The sequence below is a fragment of the Helicoverpa zea genome, chromosome 30 (assembly GCF_022581195.2).
Source record: "Helicoverpa zea isolate HzStark_Cry1AcR chromosome 30, ilHelZeax1.1, whole genome shotgun sequence".
Taxonomy (NCBI): Eukaryota; Metazoa; Arthropoda; class Insecta; order Lepidoptera; family Noctuidae; genus Helicoverpa; species Helicoverpa zea.
In genome coordinates this window covers 5,561,060-5,583,524 of record NC_061481.1, presented here as the reverse complement: position 1 = coordinate 5,583,524, position 22,465 = coordinate 5,561,060, and the positions used below count along the sequence as shown (strand labels likewise).

General features: G+C 39.3%; 1 protein-coding gene across 1 annotated transcript in view; it reads left to right on the top strand.

The window, feature by feature from the left end:
• LOC124644390 overlaps positions 1 to 22,465 on the top strand; it is a 44,133-nt gene that overhangs the window by 5,823 nt on the left and 15,845 nt on the right. The window contains exons 3-20 of the mRNA XM_047183703.1: positions 1,315 to 1,353; positions 1,783 to 1,963; positions 2,793 to 2,960; positions 4,026 to 4,180; positions 4,998 to 5,124; positions 8,562 to 8,680; positions 9,779 to 9,947; positions 10,791 to 10,974; positions 11,577 to 11,588; positions 12,653 to 12,815; positions 14,659 to 14,664; positions 15,518 to 15,783; positions 16,408 to 16,493; positions 16,834 to 16,839; positions 17,793 to 17,896; positions 18,427 to 18,507; positions 19,033 to 19,151; positions 19,579 to 19,616. Coding sequence (XP_047039659.1) covers positions 1,315 to 1,353; positions 1,783 to 1,963; positions 2,793 to 2,960; positions 4,026 to 4,180; positions 4,998 to 5,124; positions 8,562 to 8,680; positions 9,779 to 9,947; positions 10,791 to 10,974; positions 11,577 to 11,588; positions 12,653 to 12,815; positions 14,659 to 14,664; positions 15,518 to 15,783; positions 16,408 to 16,493; positions 16,834 to 16,839; positions 17,793 to 17,896; positions 18,427 to 18,507; positions 19,033 to 19,151; positions 19,579 to 19,616 — 2,023 coding nt within the window. The remainder of the gene's footprint in view (positions 1 to 1,314; positions 1,354 to 1,782; positions 1,964 to 2,792; positions 2,961 to 4,025; positions 4,181 to 4,997; positions 5,125 to 8,561; positions 8,681 to 9,778; positions 9,948 to 10,790; positions 10,975 to 11,576; positions 11,589 to 12,652; positions 12,816 to 14,658; positions 14,665 to 15,517; positions 15,784 to 16,407; positions 16,494 to 16,833; positions 16,840 to 17,792; positions 17,897 to 18,426; positions 18,508 to 19,032; positions 19,152 to 19,578; positions 19,617 to 22,465) is intronic.

The window sequence follows — 22,465 nt, the reverse complement described above, 5'->3', positions numbered from 1 at the left end:
ATCGTCAGTGTAAAACGATTCGACTGTAGTGACATTTCAAAGTTGTCCGGTTGTTTATAAAACACTAGCAAACGCTACGCTAGTAAAATGCACGTAAAAGTCATTACGGGGCTTTAATCGCAAGTACGAAGCGTCAGGAAAAACTTCATTTCATCATTATTGTTTCAACTCTGAAGCTAGAAATAAAATTCTTACATTGGGACAATGCATTCTGAAACTGTTTTACAAGTAAGTGAAGTAAAATTATTCAGTCAAAGCCCGACAAGGGCAAAGGCAATACTTGGTCATTTGAAGGAAAAGGGAAAGGAGTAGGTAGCTAGAGTAAAATGTGAGGAAACCACTGGGAGTATGAAGATTTATTATATTCCATTAATAGGCAGGTACAGTTTGGTTTTATCTATTTTTATATTCATTTTGATTTTGCCGCTAGTGCAAGATGAGTGCTCGTTGGCTGAACGTGCAGCAATATTTGAGACTGTTTGATTCCACATGGACTAACAGGCGGGATATCGGTGTCCATCGACTGATCACCAGACTGGTTATTGATGTCGGCAAAGTGACGGAGTTTAATTTGTTTTTACTAAACAAAGGAAGGGATGTAGTGTACTGTATTATCACCGATATCTGTCGTCTCGTTGTCGCATAGACGCGGAGAGTGCACACTATACTCTATGGCCAGTTGGCGGGAAACCGGGAGAGTGTGTGGCACGGGAGTAAGACGTTATGTGGGCAAGCGAGCCGATATCCTAATTATCGGATGGTAATTACAGAGACACAGGTAGGGCGAACACTACAAGTATAGACATATGTTTTTACTTCTATGTTTGTTATAAGTTTTTCTCACAATAACTTAAGATAAGTTAACAAATGCAAAACCCCATGGTAAGTGGCTTAAAATTCTTAGGATTTCTTACAACTTACGGAAGTTACGGAAGTAACTTGCATAATTTTTACGGAAGCATGGGTTTATGTTTCTACAGATATGATAATAATTAAAAGAGATTTAACTCGTAGATGTACCTTATGTGTCTGAAAAGTGTCCCCGTTACACACACAGTGATATTGTCTATGCGTACTGCTCACGGCTTTTTATAAGCGACTACAGCCTTTTCACACTGGTGGATTTTTCGCACGACACAACCCGTACTAATTGAGCGATGTCGCTCGGTTTTTCCGTTCACATAATGAGCCAATATGTTAAACTATAAGGCGGGAAGAATGAGCTCATTCTATCCAAAGATGACAACGTTTCTTTTTGCTAGATACCTTTTTTTATCGAAATACTTAGATATTGAAATGTGTATTTTTATTTAGGACGGAACGGGTATAAAGTTCAACAAAGACGCTGACCGGGTAAGTGCAATTAAATACCTATCTAAAAAAACCAGCAGAGGCCCGCCCGGCTTCGCCAAAGGTAGGTATATGAAGTAACTGGCTTTCGCCAGCAGTTTCACCAACAAGCGTCCCGAATAAAAGGTAGTCTATCACTACTTCTAGTTTATTTGTACCTTTCCGGATAAATTACCTATTCAACACACCAATAATTTTTCAAATTGCACTAGTGCAAACAAACTGTCCAGCTTATAAAATTAGTTTAGATTCGGATTGCTCTCCGGTGGTGTCGGATTGCCGTCCCATCGCGTTATGAGAGTGAAGGAATAGTGAGTGCACCTGTGTCCGAGCAAATCTGCGTGCACTATAATATGTCCTGCGCAGCTGACTAATCTCCTTATATGAGAACTCTCGATTTTTCGTCATTAATCTACCTCAAACTCCTACCAGATGAACGCCGAAGCCAAGAAGAAGGTAGATGTGCTCTCAGAGGAACTGCTCCCGTACATCATAGCTGAACAAGAGAGACGCACCACGTTGTACAAGAGGGTGATGACCGCCATACAGAATGGAGAGAAGGGAGTCACTATCGCTGAGATTAGGAATAAACCACCCGCTATAATAAGGAAAGGTTAGCTTTATTTAAAAAAGGGTTCCGTACCAGGGTTCCAAAATGAGTAAAAAAATCGTGTTTGTTGTATGAGAGCTCCCCAAAATATTTATTTAATTCTAGTTTTCATTTAATGTATTTGTTGTTATAGTGGAACAGAAATACATCATCTGTGAAAATTTCAACTCTCTAACTATGACGGTTCATGAGTTACAGCCTGGTGACAGACGGACGGACGGACAGAGGAGCGAAAACAATAGGGTCCCGTTATATGCATGTCGGTTTTGGTTGAACCGATTTTATAATAACTTTACGAAAAGGTTTTGTGTTATTTAAAGGTACGTTTTGAATGCGACTGCATGAAGCCACAGCTGCACTATAATTATCGGCACGAATCTTGAGCGCTGACCTTCAACTGCGCAGAAATGATTTATTGGGTCCCTTTTGTGGTACGAAGTGAGGCGCGGGGGTGGGCTAAAGCGGTGATTGGCCCGCAGCGCATCGCGTCATAGCCGTCACTCGGGATTCGTTCTTTGCTAATAAATCACTTTTGTTCAGGTGTAGGTCAGCGCTCAAGATTTGCGCCGATGATTATACTGGTTTTGCATGTATTTACATGAAACCGTTTTTGGATTGAAGAATTAAATTAGAATAAGTCATCAACTCCTTTATGTACTTTCTCTACATATTCCGGAATCCCTTATGTTCTACCCCCTACTTACTTTCTTATATACTTCCTTGCACCTTAATTTAAAGAATATGATATAACGAATGGATATGCCCACAACATATTTTAATGGTCAGATTCGCCCCTGTAACCAATAAATCATTTTTTTCCCATTTTTTCTAGGCTTAATGTACCGTTGTCCCACGAACCGGGCCCCCAAAGAGCCCGACGGATCTGGGGTCATCATGTGCGAAGACGACATAGACCCCCGGCCTATCATGTACGACTCCTGTCTATCGGCGGAGGACAAGGAACTCTATGTCGCTGAGAATAGATACTTCTTTTGTAATCGTAAGTATTTTAGAGCTCTGCCTCATTAGGACGCAAATGTCGACGTCGCCGGCTACGTATCCAAGCAGTTAGAGCCCTGCCTCACTAAGACGCCATGACGACGTCGCCGGCTACGTTTCCAAGCAGTTAATATTGAAATGTATGGAGCCTAACTCACTTGGCGACAGTTTGGCGACGTCGCAAAATTGGAAGCGTGGCCACAAATAATGTAGGTACGCGGTAAAGTGCACCTCCCTCACTCAGTCGCCAGTTTGGTCGCCAGTCAGCGCCATGGCCACTCGACTTGGCGACCATTGGATGCCAGAAGTAGCCAGGCCTCCGCCGCTGGCGACGTCGCCATGGCGTCTCAATGTGGCAGAGCTCTTAGAATAACTGCCTCGTTGGTCTAGCTGGCAGGAGCTGGATGCGAGAAGCCGAAAATAGATCTCAGTGGCGTGCACTTAGAGAGGCCTATGTCCAGCAGTGGACTGCGATAGGCTGATGATGATGATGATGATGATGATGATGGTCTAGCTGATACAAGCGCGGCTGTTGAGCACGAGGGTTGGGCCAAAATCGCTTTGTGGGTTTTAGAAACTTTCACAAAGCAGCCTGGAGCCTGGAAGTTGGTGATTCATACACCCGTGCATCGGAGAGCACGTTAATATTAGTCATGCTTGTGATCTCTCTTCGGTCGTGTCGGATTGTCGTCCCATCGGGCTACGAGAGTGAAGAAATAGTGAGTGCACCTCATCATCATCATCAGCCTATCGCAGTGTCCACTGCTGGACATAGGCCTCTCCAGTGAGTGCACCGGGGTCTGCTCAAATTTTTGTGCACTATAATATGTTCTGCGTAGTTGGTTGATCTCCATATATGAGAACAGCTGCTGTGGCCGATAATCGGCTAGGAGGCAATCATAATATAATTTTCTGTACGCTTTACGAGCAGGGCAAAGGGTAGGGATTCTAAGATTATGTACTTTACTCTTGTGTAACTTATGACACAGAATAGAGAGCTTTCACTTTGACTTTGACAAGGTATACGAAATTATTTCTTTTATTTAACCCCTCTCCCACAACACAGGACATAAGATCGAAGGTCCCGACCCGCCTCGCAACGGCACCGCAGTGATCGGCTGCGCGCCTTGCGAGCGAACTTCACTCAACTACACCAGCATGAAGTGCGCGCTAGAAGACACTGACGACGTGGTGGTGCATTACCGGTATTATCCGGATAGGGTGAGTTGTAGAGGGGTGGATTGCTATAATATATCTGTTGGTCCCGACCCGCCTCGCAACGGCACCGCAGTGATCGGCTGCGCGCCTTGCGAGCGAACTTCACTCAACTACACCAGCATGAAGTGCGCGCTAGAAGACACTGACGACGTGGTGGTACATTACCGGTATTATCTGGATAGGGTGAGTTGTGGTGGTTGGGTTGCTATAATGTTTCTGTTGATTTGCGATTATTAGATACAATTTTGACATTATATTTACTGTACAGTCAACTTCACGTCAGTGGTAACAGTTTTATAGGAAAATCGTACTTATTACTATTGAGTTAAGGTGCTTGACAGTTACCACTGATGTGCAGTCTACAGTACTCTGGGTCTTATTTATATGACATACCAGTGACTCGGCATACGTTATTGTTACTGTTATGTATAAATTCCAGTATTTTGTTACAAAAATGTGATTATAAATAAAGAACAGCGGTTCTGCATTTATCACATTTACATCGACTGAGTTTGTGCAAACATTACATAAACCATTTACTAAATAGACTGAACAAACCCAAAGCATTTGGTTTGGATAGGTGAGCAAGTTCTTCTAGCAAAATTTAAAAAAACCCCAGACCCAAAAAAGTACGCAATTATTATGACAAAAGATTAAAAACGCTGAACCCTATAAAAAGCAAAAAATAACTTTTAACACTACATACGTAGCTACTAAAGCATGTCAGACTAAACTAAATTTTGTGGTGTCGGAGGACACACAACTCTTCTATTCAGCCGAGTTCTCAAAAAGAGGACCTCAATTCCACCGTTTCTTTCAGACATACAAGTTTGTGTCGGAGTTAGACCCGGACAGAGAGGTGTGTGAGCACTGGAATCCTTGTCAGATTGGATATATCTTCAGCCTGCCGGGGCCTGACCAGGCTACCCTGGCCACCGAACTATGGCGTAAGTATTCAAAATCGTCATCTCCCGATCCTTTTCCCTACTATTTTGGGGTCGGCTTCCAGTCTAAACGGATGCAGCTGAGTACCAGTATACCACAAGGAGCGACTGCCTATATGATCTCCTCAACCTTACTTTGTCAACCCAACACCCCTTGATAAGATTGGTTGTCAAAGTTACTGGCTTCTGACTACCCGTAACGACTGTCAAACATGTTTATATGATAGCCAAGATCCACCAATTCAACGTGTGATCCGAAACAAGGCAGAACTCGTCATGACAAGATGGTCACCCATCCAAGCTGACTGCCTTACTTAGATAATTCATGAGATATTCATTTTTATAATTTTTTATAGCTATAAGTAAGTGTCACGATTTTTACTTATTACATTTGTAGACCCAAAAAGATGAACACTGGTTTCACCAAGATTAAACTCAATAGCATGTTAAGTTTGAATCATTTTGGGGTTGAAACCATAGGACCATGGGGCCCAAGTGCCCACAGACTCTCTCAAAAAATCATACCTCCCTGAAAGTGACGTAGAAATGTATGCCTGATGTAGATACCATAATTATTACGCTTGTGAAAAAATAAGCTTTACAAAAAGCCGGACCAAATCGAGGAATTAAACAAAAGATTTACAAAAATTTATTTTTTCAAAAAACCTTTATACCGGTAGGTAATCAACAGGTAATCATTTTCAGTGGCATGAAAACAATGATATGATCAAAAAGTTCTAAATAAGTATTATTTGGCGTTTGATCTCGACTTTTGAAAAATGATTTAAATGTAATTTGTTCTATTTTCAGGCGAATACGGTGAGTTCCTTTTTTTTCTGAGAAAAATGTTTCTTTGTCATAAAATTCTCACTTTCTAGGCATAGGGCGCCCCATAAAATGTCCGCCTAAGTTTCATCGCCCTTTTCAATACTTTTGATAAATAGCTAATCTACACAACAGTGGAAGAATTTTTCAAAGAAAATCTTTAGCTTTATAGTATTTAATTTAATTAAAACAATTATTATTTAATTTTACACAAAATTATTTTCTAAATTATATTTACATTTAAGATACATATTTACAAAAATATAAAGGGGGGGGGGGATTAAATACCTACATAAAAACTAATTACAATATTTAATGTTTTACAGTACATGGTATGTACATACAAAATGTGTCTACTTTGTTACTTTTTATCTTTAAAAATCGTTTTTGACTTTGACTTACGGCCAGTTTCTTCATCAAAAGTAAAAGTCAAAGTAATGTCTAAAGTAAAAGTAACGGTCAAATACGTTTTTTCAAGGCTAAAGTGACAGCAAAGCTAATAGAAAAATTGAATTTGACCGTTACTTTTACTTTAGACATTACTTTGACTTTTACTTTGGCTTTAACTTTTGATGAAGAAACTGGCTGTTAGAATATTAAAGTTATGAATAAGTACTTAATAGCATATCTTTGAATTTTCAGACTCTGATGAGGGTAAAATATTTCTTTATTTTTTATGTAATGTGTTAAGTATATTATTCCCGCGGTTTCACCCGCGACTGCCCGTACCGGGATAAAATATAGCCTATGTTACTCGGGAAGAGTGTAGCTTTCCTACAATGCAGGGAGAATTTTTCAAAATAGTTCAGTACTTTAGTTCCAGAGCCTTTAGGATACAAAGAAATAAAAAAATCTTCTTTATTATAGTACTATAGATAGCAAAAATTAATAATACTTTGACGATTCATGTTTTATCTGTTTCACAGAAATGGCAAGTAAGGAAAAAGCTTTTATTTATAGTAAAATATTTTAACGTTATTTTAAGTTATAAGCCTTTTTAAATATATATATTTTTTGTGATTTTAGGGGAAGGTATGTTTTTATAAATATTTTTTGTTAATTGGAACGAGTAGATATATTGTTGATTAATTAATTTATTTTTTCTAATTATTTACAGAAATTATACCTCGTGAGTACTTAATTATGACAAATTACTTTATGTAAAATAAAAGTAGTATTTTTTAATAAAAACTTTTTTATTTCTAGCTATACCTGGTAAACCATTTCGTATTTTTTATAAAAAAACTACCCGTTTTCCCGCGGTTTCACCCGCGTCCTGTGGGAACTACTGCCGTTAGCGGAATAAAATAATAGGCATGATGACAAATTTTTAAATTCCTTTGTATGATGTAGGTATACGTCTATTTTATATGAAAAATTATTAATTTTAAGAAAATGCGAAGTTTTTTTATCAAATAATTGCATTTTTCTCTGTCCACTTTGAATCGGGCGCGAAAACGCTTGTCAGTGTCATGTCGTCACTTGTGACGTCACGACTGAAATTACAAGACGCAAGTAAACAACGCTCGTGCAAAAATTAAGTTTTTTGTGTTATTAAATATGAATTCGAAAGGGCAGAGGTGTTGTGGGGTCCCCCACTGTAAGAACACATCCAAAACAACTCCTGATAAGTTATTTGTGTACGTTCCTCACAATAAAAAAATACGAAACAAGTGGCTTAAACTTGCAAGGCGAGATTCAAAAGCAATATTGCCCAGGGTACAACTTTATTTTTGTGAAGATCACTTTGATGTAAGTTATTACATAGTTCTCTAGATTCTAGCATAGTTTATAATGTAAATAACTATTTCGAGGTTAGGTTTCATCTCTCATTGTTTTTTAATTAAACTAGTATACTTACATGGAAGTTTTAACATTTCTAAATTCAGCTGAACAAAAATCTTTATTTGATGCCAAAAGCTTTCCCAGCATTATGATATCAATTCTAGGCAAATTAGCGCTGTTTGCCTTGATAAATCCGGGCTTCATAACTCGTGTTATAAACAATTAATTAATTAAAAACAAAGATCGCAGTGGAAGTTCACAATAACGAAATGTGACGTTCGCGCGCTTTCGCGCGAGTTGTTTTGAGAAATGACGTCACGAGCTCTGATTGGTGTTCAAGATATCATGGCGGATTGCCTTATTTCGTAATTTTATTTTATAAAAATACATATTAATCACATTATTAATAAAGAAAACAATGCGCGTTTTATATTCCAAGCTTCAAGTTTAATTTAATAAATATATTATTTTAATGATTTTTGATTACTGTCATCATGCCTATTATAGCCTATGTTACTCAGGAAGAGAGAAGCTTTCTAGTCGTGAAATCGTTTTTCAAGTCGGTTCCGGAGTCTAGTTCCGGATACACACAAACAATAAAATCTTTCCTCCTTATATAACTAAGTACATAGTATAAAAACGAAGTCGCTTTCTCTGTCCCTATATGTGTGATAAATAATCTTTAAAACTATTCAAGAGATTTTGATGCGGTTATTTTTAGAGTGATCGAAGAGGAAGGTTTATATGCATTGCTTGCAAGCATTGCACCCGTGCGAAGCCGGGGTGGGTCGCTAGTTTTAGGATAAATATAAGTAGATACTCTCTTTCAGAGGACGATAGGAACGAGACCTGGCTCCCAGCTCAGGCGTATGAGACGAGCGCTAGAAAAGTTGTCATCCCCGACGGATATAACTATGAGGGGGTCGGCAGATGGGAATCGACTGGCAAGGTTCGTATTCCTAAGTCTTACTCTAATTACTTATCGTCTGATCTCTCTCCGGTGGTGTCGGATTGTCGTCCCATCGCGCTATGAGAGTGAAGGAATAGTTAGTGCACCTGTGTCCAAGCAAATGTGCCTGCACTATAATATGCCTGCGCAGTTGGCTGCAGATCTCCTTACATGTGAACAGCCGCCGTGGCCGATTTTTGATTGTTAGTTTCTTTTTTGAGATACCGCTTTTGCGTTTAGTAGGGCAGTATAAAAAACATAACTGTAATAAGTATACAAAACATCATCAAAAAGGTCATAGTATTCTTCCACATCGCTTTCATAGGGTAAGTGCTCAGAAGACTAGCCGCCTTGCCACGTTGCAACGCAATGCTGATTTTTTACCAAAAAGGCCAACTGGACACGCGAAGCGTCGCTATTTATTTAAATAGGAGACGTCAATGAATATATTCTTTATTTATTTGAATTTCAGAAACGCGTCAGTTTAGGCACAGTAAGTATTAAATTAACTTACTAAAATAGCCGTCAAGTTCGAAGTACCGGCATAAAATATAGCCGTAGTTACTGAAGTGTGTAGCTTTCCAAAAGTGAAAGAACTTTTCAAGTATTTTCCTCCCATTAAGCCTCCCCCGCTGTGCGTGCGGCGAGAGGGAGTGTCAGACTCTTACTGACCCATAACGTTTCTTCTTAGGCCGTTTATATGGTCGTCATGGATTTCAAACATCCATTTCGTATTCTCGGGGACACCGCCATATTGGATTTGTCTCGTTTCTTAGCTAGTCATGTATTGTCATTAGAACTCAAAGCGTTTGCAAACATCCTAATCGAATACCGGGAAGTATAGAAACATACATTTACGAGTGAAGCTAATATGTATAAGCGTGTTAATAAAATACTTTAATCATTGATAATTTCAGGAAATGCTGGTAAGTTCTTAAAAAAACAAATTCAACACAATGGCAGACCAATGACTTTATTTTGGTTTGCCATTGGTCTTAATTTAATAGCAGAATGCCCGTTAAGGTTGAAACTGCTATTGATATTCAATTTATATCCAATTGACACATTATTTAATTAGCAGGTCTAATCTATTTCCAGATGCCACATATTCTTGTTGTCAACGAAGTTGTTGGAAATAATAGTGTTAAAATCAAGATTAAGTTTAATCCGCTAAAAATGTCGGATGCTAGAACGTACTACGCAAGGATGGCCCATAAAGAGAGACCACACAAGGAAAAGAAATTCTACATACCGTTGGTTACAATCAGTAAGTATTTAATACACTAGCCGTTTTCCCGCGGTTTTACCCGATTCGTGTGGGAACCGTAATGGGATAAAATATAGCTTATGTTATTTGGGAAGAGTGTAGCTTTCCAACAGTAAAAGATTTTTTCAAATCGGCTCAGTGTTTACAGAGCTTTTAGGGTAGAAATAAACAAGCAACAAATGTTTCCTTTTTATTATACAAGCTGTTGATTTGCATCCGCGCAAAATTCAAGGACGTAATGATTGTCGACCCAAATCAACAAAAAAAACTTGGTGCGTATTTTTTTTATTTATTAAGGAAATACGTCAGTTTCGCCTACGAGTATTAAAGCTCGGCGCGTGTGTTACTGGCCTTAAAAACCGCCGCCGCACACAGAACATACGCAACGATCATTCATAAACATTCATAAAATTGGGTTAATTCTGAAATACTATGAAATTAAAATGACAGATAAAACAGCGCATGTTAGCTATTTCCCGTCAACTGCAATTCCAATCGATTGTTCACGTATTTTATGTCGACTTCCTGAAATATTGCACAGATGCAAATCAACACCTTGTATTCTTCTAAGTAGGTATGTATGCAATTACCCCACGTTTGGAAGAGCCGATTTTAGACACGCTTTTCGGCATTATATTTTGTCAGACTAAAGCGAAGATTTTAAGTATGTTATTGAAGACTTTTTTCAAATTACGACACTCAATTGAGAACTTTTTGAAGTTGGTTAAAGAAATCTTTTTTTTTTAAGTCTGCGAATTTTTTTTTTTGGAATCATTTTTTTTGTAAAGACACCGAACCTTGAAACTCCTTTTTTTGAAGTCGTTTTTTTTTCTCTTTTCCTAGATTTCGGGCGTACCCACATGAATCCTCAGGTTCTGCACGTGTTGCCAGGACAGAAATTGAATACTACGTCTATTTCGTTTACTTGTGATAAGTGTACCGTGACGGGCGTAATGGTGAGAGGGGATGACGATTCCGTCAGCAACTTGGATGGTGCTCAGTATAGAGTCCGCAAGTATAATGACGAGTAAGATTCTTTTAGAAGATTTTGATGATAACTTTTTATCCAGAGGATATCCATCATCTCCCGAGCCTTTTCCCAACTACCAGAGTGCCGTAAGTAGCGACTGCCTGTCTGACCTTCTCAACCCAGTTCCCGAGGGCATTCCTTGGTAAGGCTCAGAAGAGATCTATACTTTAAAATCCTACTTCCTACTATCCTACTAATATTATAAATGTGAAAGTTTGTGAGAATGTATGGATGTTATTCTTTCACGCAAAAACGGCTGGACCGATTTGGTTTAAATTTGGTATGTACTAGATAGGTGATACCTTGGATTAACACATAGGCTACTTTTTATCAACACACCACGCGGGCGAAGCCGCGAGCGAAAGCTAGTAAGAAATAAAAATTACAAAGTAAAGTTGATTTTGATTTTGAGAAAAAAAAAAACGATCAGTAAATCCACCTGTGTGAAAGGGCTGTTAAGGTGAATGCAACGATGAGGTGTAGAATATAAAACATTTTAGGTATATTTGTGGTGCCCGCTAATAGTTGCTAGTAACACTTTACACGTAAAATATGAGCTTTGTACACAAAATATTTGTCATTCTTCCTTTTTCTTGCAGCAAAGGAGTAGAGTTGAGTATCCTATTCAAATTATTATATAACCATTCTTCTAACTTTATCATCATCAGCCTTTGCATCGTCCCACTGCTGGGCTGCGGCCTCCTCTCACACGGAGAAGAATTGAGCGTTAATCACCACGCTTGCTCTACTTTATAATCTAGAATGCTGATTCCGCTCTCGATACGTAATAGTAACTCAACTGAAATGAAGAGTCGTATGCTACATCACATGAACTGAATACACCTTCATTTATTTTCCCGGATCATCATCTCCCGAGCCTTTTCCCAACTATGTTGGGGTCTGCTTCCAGTCTAACCGGATTCAGCTGAGGAGCGACTGCCTATCTGACCATCTCAACCCAGTTACCCGATACCCCTTGGTTAGACTGGACTTACTGGCTTCTGACTACCCGTAACGACTGCCAAGGATGTTCAATGACAGCCGGGCCTACAGTTTAACGTGCCATCCGAAACACAGTCATTGGTGTCTAAGATATACTTAGAAAGTACATACAAACTTAGAAAAGTTGCATTGGTACTTGCCTGACCTGGTATAGAATCCGCGCCCTCATACTTGAGAGGTTGGTTTTGTACCCAGTAGGCCACCACGACTTTTTTATTTTAATTAAGTCTAATGATATTATTTACGCATCGAGAAACATAACTTTCAAAACTCCCAGTAGGTCCTCTGTTTACTTTGAAAATTGAATGTAAAAATTCATATTGTTTTAAAAAAACCGGCCAAGTGCGAGTCGGACTCCTCCTCCGTACTATTATTTAGAAAATGAGCAAAAATCACGTTTGTTGTATGGGAGCCCCCCGAAATATTTATTTTATTCTAGTTTTCAGTATTTGTTGTTATAGCGGCAACAGAAATACATCATCTGTGAAAATTTCAGCTCTCTAACTATCACGGTTCATGAGATACAGCCTGGTGTCAGACGGACGGACGGACAGAGGAGCGAAAACAATAGGGTCCCGTTTTACCCTTTGGGTACGGAACCGTAAAAACTGACGTTTACGTTGTCAGTGGAAAAAGGCTATGCAGATGATTCTAATGGCTTGTTTCTGTCCAGGCAATCGATTATAGAAATAGATTTTGATGAGGTGCAGCCGAAGTTCTTCGGAGACTATTTTCTGATGATACAGAATGAAGACGGCAGTGAGGAAAAAGTCCGAGCCCTGACTGTGATTCGTAAGTTCTTATTTTATTTTCAATGGGCAAAAAAACAGGGGCTTTTTTAACGACGTCAAAAATCATCGAATGACCCCTCCCGCTGTGGGTTAGCAGCGGTGAGGGAGTGTCAGACTCTTGCTGACTAAAAACCGTCGTGTTCCGTCATAGGCCTTTTATGTACCAGCGCCGCGGTAACTCTTTCGAACAACCCGCAGCCCATTCTTTTAACAACTGGCTCATAACAGAAAACAAACAAACAAAACAGGGGCTTAATTTTACTAATGCGACATGACATTATGATTGATATCCAACTTAGATTCAATCACGACTCAATTATAAATGTCATAATCCTACCTCTATGTTGTTGATTTGCTTACGAAAGATAGGATTTGACGTTACTTGTATGGGCTTTATGTCAAAATTCAATATCTGATCTAAACAGCAGATAGATCAGAATATCAGAAATGACAGTTAAGCTATCTCAACTATTCCGAGGATAGCAATATACGAACTGTCTGTTGAATATCTACATATTATCTGTAGCTCTATAAATTAGATTTTTCGTTAACATTGAAATAATCTTCCTATTTTAATATTTTATTGTTTTATTTTTTCAGAGGCTTGTAAGTAAAGCAATTACATATCTATGCAATTACTAGCTTCCGCACGCGGCTTCGCCCGCGGTCGGTTCGGTTATATCGCGTTTTCAAGAGAATTCTTCAAAAGTCCGGGATAAAAACTATAGTGTGTTCTTTTTCAAGGTCAACTCTATCTCTGTACCAAATTTTATTAAATCAGTTCAGTGGTTTAGACGTTAAAGCGTAACAGACAGACAGAGTTACTTTCGCATTTATAATATTAGAAGGGATTCAGGCTAGTTTGCGATAGCGTTTTTACCTGCTGGAGTGGTAACTTCTTCCAGCATATAGAAAAAAAGACGCCGAAGCCTACAGACTTCCTCGACAGATGGGCTTTCTACCTCTGCTAGAATTTCGCAAATTGGTTCAGTACTTTTTGAGATTAGAGCGTTCAAACAATTTTTAGCTAGGTATACAATATTATTAGCATAGGTACTAACCGTTTTGCCGCGGTTTCACCCGTTTCTGCAGGGATAAAATATAGCCAATGTTACTCAGAAAGAGTCATCATTTCCTGAGCCTTTTCCCAACTATGTTGGGGTCGGCTTCCAGTCTAACCGGATGCAGCTGAGTACCAGTGTACCACAAGGAGCGACTGCCTATCTGACCTCAACCCAGTTTCCCGTGCAACACGATGCCCCTTGGTTAGACTGGTGTCAGACTTATTGGCTTCTTTACTACCCGTTCGGAAAGAGTGTAGCTTTCCAACGGTGAAATAAATTTTCAGGTCGGTACAGTAGTTACGCCGCTTTAAAATATTACTGTTTATTCTATTATTAGTTAGAAGTAAGTTCAAAATAAACTACATTATAAAAAGGTTAAACGAAATCAGTTCAGTAATTTTTGCCCTTTCTTAATTTGTTTTATTAATGTTAATATCTGTTTTACAGCATCTGGTAATTTTATTTTTATTTTAAACCACCAGTAACTTACAGTAGCCATTTTCCCGCGGTTTCACCCGCGTCCCGTGGGAGCTACTGCTCGCACCGGGATAAAATATAGCCTATGTTACTCGCAGATAATATAGCTTTCTAATGGTGAAAGAATATTTAAAATCGGCCCAGTACTTTTTGAGTTTATCCATTACAAACAAACAAACAGAGTTTTCCTCTTTATAACATTAGATAATCGATGTATGTAAACTGTGATTTTTGACAACAGTCAGTCACCGATTATTTATCAGACGTGGCAAAACTATTTGATGAAATAATCAAAAGAATGAATATTACTGTTGATTTCAATACTAAACATTTTTTTTTACTTTTAGATCCGGGTAAGTTTCAATGCAAGGTTTTTTATTATTTTTCTAGTGGATGATGTTGATACCTCTTTTTTTATGGCAAGTCATCAAATGACTCCTCTCGCTGTGGGTGAGCAGCGTGAAGGAATATCACACTCTTACTTATTTAAACCCATCATGTTCCTTATTAAAAATAATTAAAATGTTCTAATAAGTTACCTACCTAATTGACAAATATTTTATTTTTTTAATTTATCATTAATATTATTTTTTCAGAGAACAGTAAGTTCATAAATAGTATACAATACACCTACTGTAAACGTCGTCCGTCGTATGTTTATCCCATATGGGACAAACCAAATTGATACAACCAGCTTGATTTGATACATAATTGAGTCTGACTTTCATTTGACTGGGTTTTCTACCAATGGGATTTGTAGTTTTTTTGTATAGAAGTCTGATAAACCCATGGAGAACAAAATGACTAGCGGAGGTGCCATAACGGAAAATTGCGAAATGCGGCGACGAGGGACGAGAATTTCGGCCCTTATGTGACTTCTTTGGATCCGAATATTCTTTGTAATACCAAAAATCGTTGACAGATATCGTCTGCGTCAGGACCCGATATAACCCGATCGCTTCATGACCTCCGGTTCTAATTGATCGTTTTGGTCATGCATACTGTACGAATTTGACTTAAAAGATGCCGCCTGACCTACTTGCATTATGGCATCTCCGCTCATCTTTCCTTACCACACAGTGCTGGAGTGGAGATCACGGACTAGCAAGCGCAGCGTAGGACGTCCACCAACGAGGTGGACAGACGACCTTATAAAGGTCGCTGGAAGACGCTGGATGCAGGTCGCCTCCAACAGGTATCTGTGGAGATCTAAGGGGGAGGCCTATGTTCAGCAGTGGACGTCCTATGGCTGAGATGATGATGATGATGACACATTGTTTCTATCAACCAGAGATCAAGGTAGACCGTAAAGTCTTGGCCGCGGCCATTGGAGAGCAGCACGATTTGAACGTGAAGTATACCTGTGACGACTGTGAGCTCACTGAGATACTCTGCCGAGGCGAGAGTGTTCTCAACCAAGGACGGTTCACCATCATACCCACTTCGAAAGAAGTGTCTGTTCGGTTCGTTGGGTAAGTTAAGTTCGATATCATCATCTCCCAAACATTTTTCCAACTATGTTGGGGTCGGCTTTCAGTCTAACTGGATGCAGCTAACTACCAGTGATTTACAAGGATCTGACCTCCTCAACCCAGTTACCCGGGCAACCCAATACCCCTTGGTTAGACTGGTGTCAGACTTACTGGCTTCTTACGATGTTCAATGACAGCCGGGACCTACATTTTAACGTGCCATCCGAAACACAGTCAATGGTGTCTAAGATATACATACAAACTTAGAAAAGTTGCATTGGTAAGACAAAACATACATAATACTAGGAGGAAGCGGCTATATACATTTTTGTCAGAGTAATGATGATGATGATGTCCTCCAGGCCGATTATCAGCCACGGCGGCTTGTCTCATTAAGGTGATCAGCCAACTGCGCAGAAGATATAGTGCACAAGCGTTTGCATAGACACAGGTGCACTCACTATTCCTTCACTCTCATAGCCCGATGGGACGGTAATCAGACACGACCGGAGAGAGATCACAAGCAGGACCGATATTGACGCGCTCTCCGTTGCACGTGTGTGTCAATCACCAACTTCCAGACTCCGGACATTTATACAATTATATATTTATTTAATGTTTCAGCTTCGAGGATAGTATGTCCTGTGTATATATGGGGATCTTCAAAGCCGGTGATACAGTTTATGGGAAATCTCTGGTCATTCTTGAAAGTAAGTAAACTATAAACTATCACGAACACTGGCTACTTCCCGCGGTTTCACCCGCGTCCCGTGGGAACTACTACACGTACCGGGATAAAATATACCAAATGTTACTCGGGAAGAATGTAGCTTCCCAACTGTGCAATATTTTTCGAAATCGGTTCAGTAGTTTCGGAGCCCTTGTGCCCTTGCGCCACTTGGAGCGACTGCCTATTTGACCTCCCCAATCGAGTTATCCGGGAGACCAGATAACTCTTAGTTGAGTGGTTGTCACACTTTCTAGCTTCGGCCAAAGATGTTCAAATTACTACTTAACACAGATATAAACTAATTTCATTTCTTTTCACAGACAGCTGTAAGTATATTTTTTTCTCTTATATTAAAAACCAATCTAGTTACAGGTTAGGTACGCTTATGTTGGACATAAAACAACCAAAAATCTAAGTTTCCAATTTATAGACTTTTTTTTTCATTTTTACTTTTTAATTTTGACGGTTTGAATTTCAAGGTAAACAGTTGTTTTAAGATAATTGAAGTTTATGTAAAAGTCGTGGTAGCCTAGTGGGTATAAAGAACTAACCTCTCGAGTATGAGGGTGTGGGTTCGATTCCAGTTCAGGCAAGTACCAGTGCAACTTTTCTAAGTTTGTATTCTAAGTATATCTTGAACATCATTAGCTGATAAAAAGGTGAAGGAAAACATCTTGAGGAAATCTGGACTATCAAGTTTGAAATCAGCAACCCGCATTGAGCAAGCGTGGTGATTAACGCTCAATCCTTCTCCGTGTGAGAGGAGGCCGCAGCCCAGCAGTGGGACGAGACAAAGGCTGTAATAGAAGTTTATGTGTCGGTTATCTTGGGCGTTCGAATGTTAGTAAGTACGGATTGTCAATTAATTTTATGTATCCCACTTTTCAGCACCATGTAAGTATTCGTGTTACACTAGTCTTTATACACAAAATATCCCGAAATCGCTTTATGGGTTTTAGTTTTCACAAAACCAGAGCCTGGAAGTTGGTGCTCAGTACAACCGGGCATCGAAGAGCACGAGCATGTCAGTCCTGCTTGTGATCTCTCTCCGGTGGTGTCGGATTGTCGTCCCATCGCGCCATGAGAGTGAAGGAATAGTGAGTGCACCGCAGTCCAAGCAAATGCTCGTGCACTATAATATGTCCTGCGCAGCTGGCTGTTCTCCTTATATGAGAACCGCCGCCGTGGCTGGATAATATAATCGGTTAAGAGAATATCATCATGCTTACCTTTAGTTAAGAGTTTAATATCTTTGCTTTCATCTTCCTTTGTGTTTTAGCTATAAAAGTACCGAAGGCCCCTCTATTCGGGCTGCCGCAAATGGGAGAACAGTTTGAGCACAAGGTCACTTACGAATGCTCAGGAGACTGCAAAGTTGATAAGGTATACTATAGTTTTCAGGGCACAGGCAGCATCGAAAGTAGCTGAACAAATCTTAATTTTATCATAACTACTGTTTAAACACTGTGTCGTCGATAATTTACCAGGTTCCGTAAACCATTATTTGATCATTCCAATTTTTTTTGATATAAATGACTGGACTATATAGTCTGAAATCACCAACCCGCATTGAGCAAGCGTGGTGATTAATGCTCAATCCTTCTCCGTGTGAGAGGAGGCCGCAGCCCAGCAGTGGAACGATAAAAAGGCTGTAAACGATAAATGCTCCGAAAGTTGAAAATTGTCCCCTCCCCCTCCTCTAACTGTTGAGCCATAAGTTTAAAAAATATGACAAAAAATCTCTCAAATGTTATGAAAACTTTCTAGGAAAATTATTCAGAAATTGACTGGTTCAACTGTATTTGAAACATTGTACAAAATAATTTCTCAAATAAGTTTGTAATTTACCGTATGTTCTTAAAGTTGCAAAGGTTTTTGGCGCGATCTGTATCGGAAGTTAATGTTGTTCTTAGATTACTGTCAACGGCGTACCTCTGGTGCCGCCGCCGTCAACTACACGTAGGAGTGGGGCTGGATCAACAGGATTTTATGCTGTAAGTTCCAATGGACAATGCAGAATTTTCTTACCGTGAGAATCGCTGTCACTCCTCACCGACCACAATGTGGCAAAAATCATCAAATGACCCCTCCCACTGTGGGTTAGCAGCGGTGAGGGAGTGTCAGACTTTTACTACTAAAAATCCATCGTGTTCCTTCGTAGCCCTTTGATGTACCAGGGCCGCGGTAACTCTTTCTAACAATCCCGCAGCCTCACCGATCCACTCGAAACACATATAGAGAGTTGCTACCTAATTACTACCAGCTACGAAACTAGTGTCAACTAGTTTTGATAGATCCCGAGTATTATGATAATGGGATATGTAACTTTTTGGACTTGTTAGAATTTTGTAATGATTTTAACCAGCAGCCGAAAATCGATCTCAGTGGCGTGCACTTGGAGATGCCTATGTCCAGCAGTGGACTGCGATAGGCTGATGATGATGATGATGATGATGATGTTTTTAAAGCTATTAATTTATTTGTTTGTTTACTGAAACTTTTTTAAATCTGTATTTTAGGCTGAAGACAATACTATAGCAGTGAGGGTTACGGAATTCAGCATGCCCTTCGTTGGACTCTACCAGGCTACATTCTCCCTTGAAGGGGAAAATATTACAAAGAACCTGTTGGAAATCGGGTAAATATGTCATCTTGACACATCTGTCTAACCTTTCCCCAACTGTGTCGGGGTCATCTGTGTTATAATACGTCCAAAGCCGATTTCGGCCACGGCGGCCGTACTCATTTAAGGAGATCAGCCAGCTGCGCAGGACATATTATAGTGCAAAATCTTGCTTGGACACAGGTGCAATAACTATTCCTCCACTCTCATAGCGCGATAGGACGACGACGACAATCCGACACGACGGCTGTATGTAGTTCTGATGACAATAATATGGTATTAGAGAACTGATCTGATGATGGAATCGCAAGATATGAACTGGAACTTCATGATGGAACAATGTATCATAGCAGTGTTTGGAGTTGTTAGATAAGTCTTGTGACGACTTTTACGGTCATCTATAAAAAGCGTGTTTTTTTGCTAATTTATATTTGGTGTGCAGGTACCCATATCACGCTGATGGAGGGGGTCTCTCGGCAGGTAATTTTCTGTTCTACTAGCAGTCTTCCCTTCAAAACTCAAAAACTTTTATTCAAATTAGGCTGATAAATCAGCACTTTTCGAACGTCAAAAACAAAAGACAGCCTCCAAACGCCCGCCCTTCACCACTTCATATGTGTTATTGCTGGGAAGAAGTGGTGGAACAAACTCCCCAGCAACACATGTCTGTCTGTTAGGTTGGAAGAACCAGAATTTATACAAAACAAGTCAAATAATAATATGTATGTTATAATACACTCCCGAGCAAAAAAATGGAATCGCCTCCTTGCGCTATACAATTACAATGATACAATATTTACAGTTAAATGTTAGGCGATCTTCACACTGCCCCGCATCATGCTGCATATTGCGTGTCGACGCACCTACGCGCGCTCCTACGGGAGTGAAGATCTACATCATCGTGCGGGTTTTTTGCGCACTCACGCGCGTAGGTGCGTTTTGTAGATTCACGCACGGCGGCTCTCATTCGAGATTCATTTTCAAACACTCACGTCACGCCCATTCAAAGGACTGCGGGATTCGGTGTGCCACACCTTGCGACTCGCCCCGCACCCACGCGCGGGGGTGCATGTTTCTCCGCGTGTATGCGCGTGATCCGCATGAACGCGCGTGGATGCATTTTCTGTGTGTTGGACTGTGCGTGTTTTCCATACAATCGGAGATACTTACAAGCAACGGAAGAACACGCATCCACGCGCTACGCTGCATCATGCGGGGTAGTGTGAAAATCGCCTTATGGTCTCGTTTGAAAGCCTATACTTTTAGCTTTAAATCGAGGGTAGAAACAAAAAACATTTCCGTATTTTAGGAGCTAATCATCTTTATTTAACTCTGCAACGAAAATCGGGCGAAAAATAAAATTGAGCTTTGCTGAAAAATTGAACATTTCGAACAAAATCAAGCATAGGTTATTGTTTCAGCATTTTGTATTTCCTCCTCTAGCCCTTATTGCTGCATTTTACGGCTTCTCATGGACTTGATGAGTTTTTAACTGTTTTTTGGGGTATTCCCTCCCATTCCTCTACCAGCGCCATTTTCAGCTCAAATGATTTTTTTGTTTCTACCCTTATTAAAGCTAAAAGTATAGGCTTTCAAACGAGACCATAAACATTTGACTGTAGATATTGTATCATTGGCAATCGTTGTATTTGTATAGCGCAAGGGGGTGATTCCATTTTTTTGCTCGCGAGTGTAGTATAACTTTTGTAACGGGATACTTATTAAAACCGACAGAGTCGAGAAGGTCAAACCTACCAACCTATAAACATAAATGTATATATCCTTCTTATCCTACTTATTTTAGATTACGCGCCAAGAATGTTCAGGGTTACCGCTAGAAAATAAAAAAAAGCAAAATAAAAATTTATGTTGTTTATGTTTAATAATAAATACGAATAAATTAATGCGATTGTTATTAATTTGTTGACTTACAAGTGTTAAAATAAGATAAAAATATAAGTGATTCAATTGTTTTTGGGAAGACAAAACTTTTGATCACAACATTTTTTTATGCTGGCAAGGTGTTAGAAAGAGACAAACAGCCTCCGTTCGAACTATCCCTCTCGGCTCGGATTTGCCTCTGTGTATTATGCAACCAATTTAGTACCTTATTGCGTTAGAATAGAGTTCATTTTCGTAAATATATATTTTGAGCGTGCGCAATCTTGTTTAGTAATATTATATCTATGCCTAATACTTTGCTGAGTATGATTGATGAATGTATGGCTGCTAGTTTGGAGTATGTATATGAATATTAATATATATATTTTTAAGAACCAGAAGCAGGTTTATTTAACAAGGAAATAACAAGAAATAGTTTTAACATGAAAATCAACTATGATTGAACAAAAGTATTCAAAAGCGCGGCAAAATCGTATTCCCGCCAAACTATAACACGTCTTGTCACAATGACGTTCGAAAATGGAATCCTCCAAGCAGAGATACACGACTGAATGGTGGGGTGTCGATAGTCGCTCGTCTCTGCTGCCCTTTATGTAACCACTGGCAGCTATATAACAATATCTTATTTGGTAGTTTTGATCTTCTCGACTTTAGTCGGTATATGCATTATATTATAATCTTTATAATCTATATAATCTATATATATAAAAGAAAGTCGTGTTAGTTACTCCACTTATAACTCAAGAACGGCTGAACCGATGTAGCTGAAAGAGCCAGGAGAAGGACATAGGATAGTTTTTGTCACCATCCGGCTACGGGAAGCAGTTATCTCGGGACGCGGGTGAAATCGCGGGCGGAAAGCTAGTATTATCTATATCTATATACATATAATAAATCTGTAAAAAAATTGTGTCTGTACATTGAATATATAAAAAATTATACATATAATAAATCCGTAAAAAAACTGTGTCTGTACATTGAATATATTTAAAAAATAATAATTGGGTGGGGTTTAGAAACAGTAATGGAGCACAAATCCAAAAAAAAAATTCTGTCTGTATGTCTGTTTGTTTGTACACGCTAATCTTCCGAACTACTGAACGGATTTCAATGTTTTTTTCTTTGTTGTATCAGTATTAGGCCTGGTCAACATATAGGCTATAATTTATCTTCGAAACTTGAAGACCTGATGCAGAACTCCAACAGACCAATAAAACTATAAGAGATACAAATATGGTGCCGTGGCAAAAATTGTTTCATTTGATGAGCATTTTCAGTTGAGATAATAAATTTTAAGATCTGGAACACCTGATGTGGAACCCCAAGAGCCCAGCTTCTCTGTATCATATACAGGTATGCCGTTTTAGCAAAAGTTGTTCAATTTGATAAGCACTTTCTATTGACTTATACAAATTGAAGATCTAAAA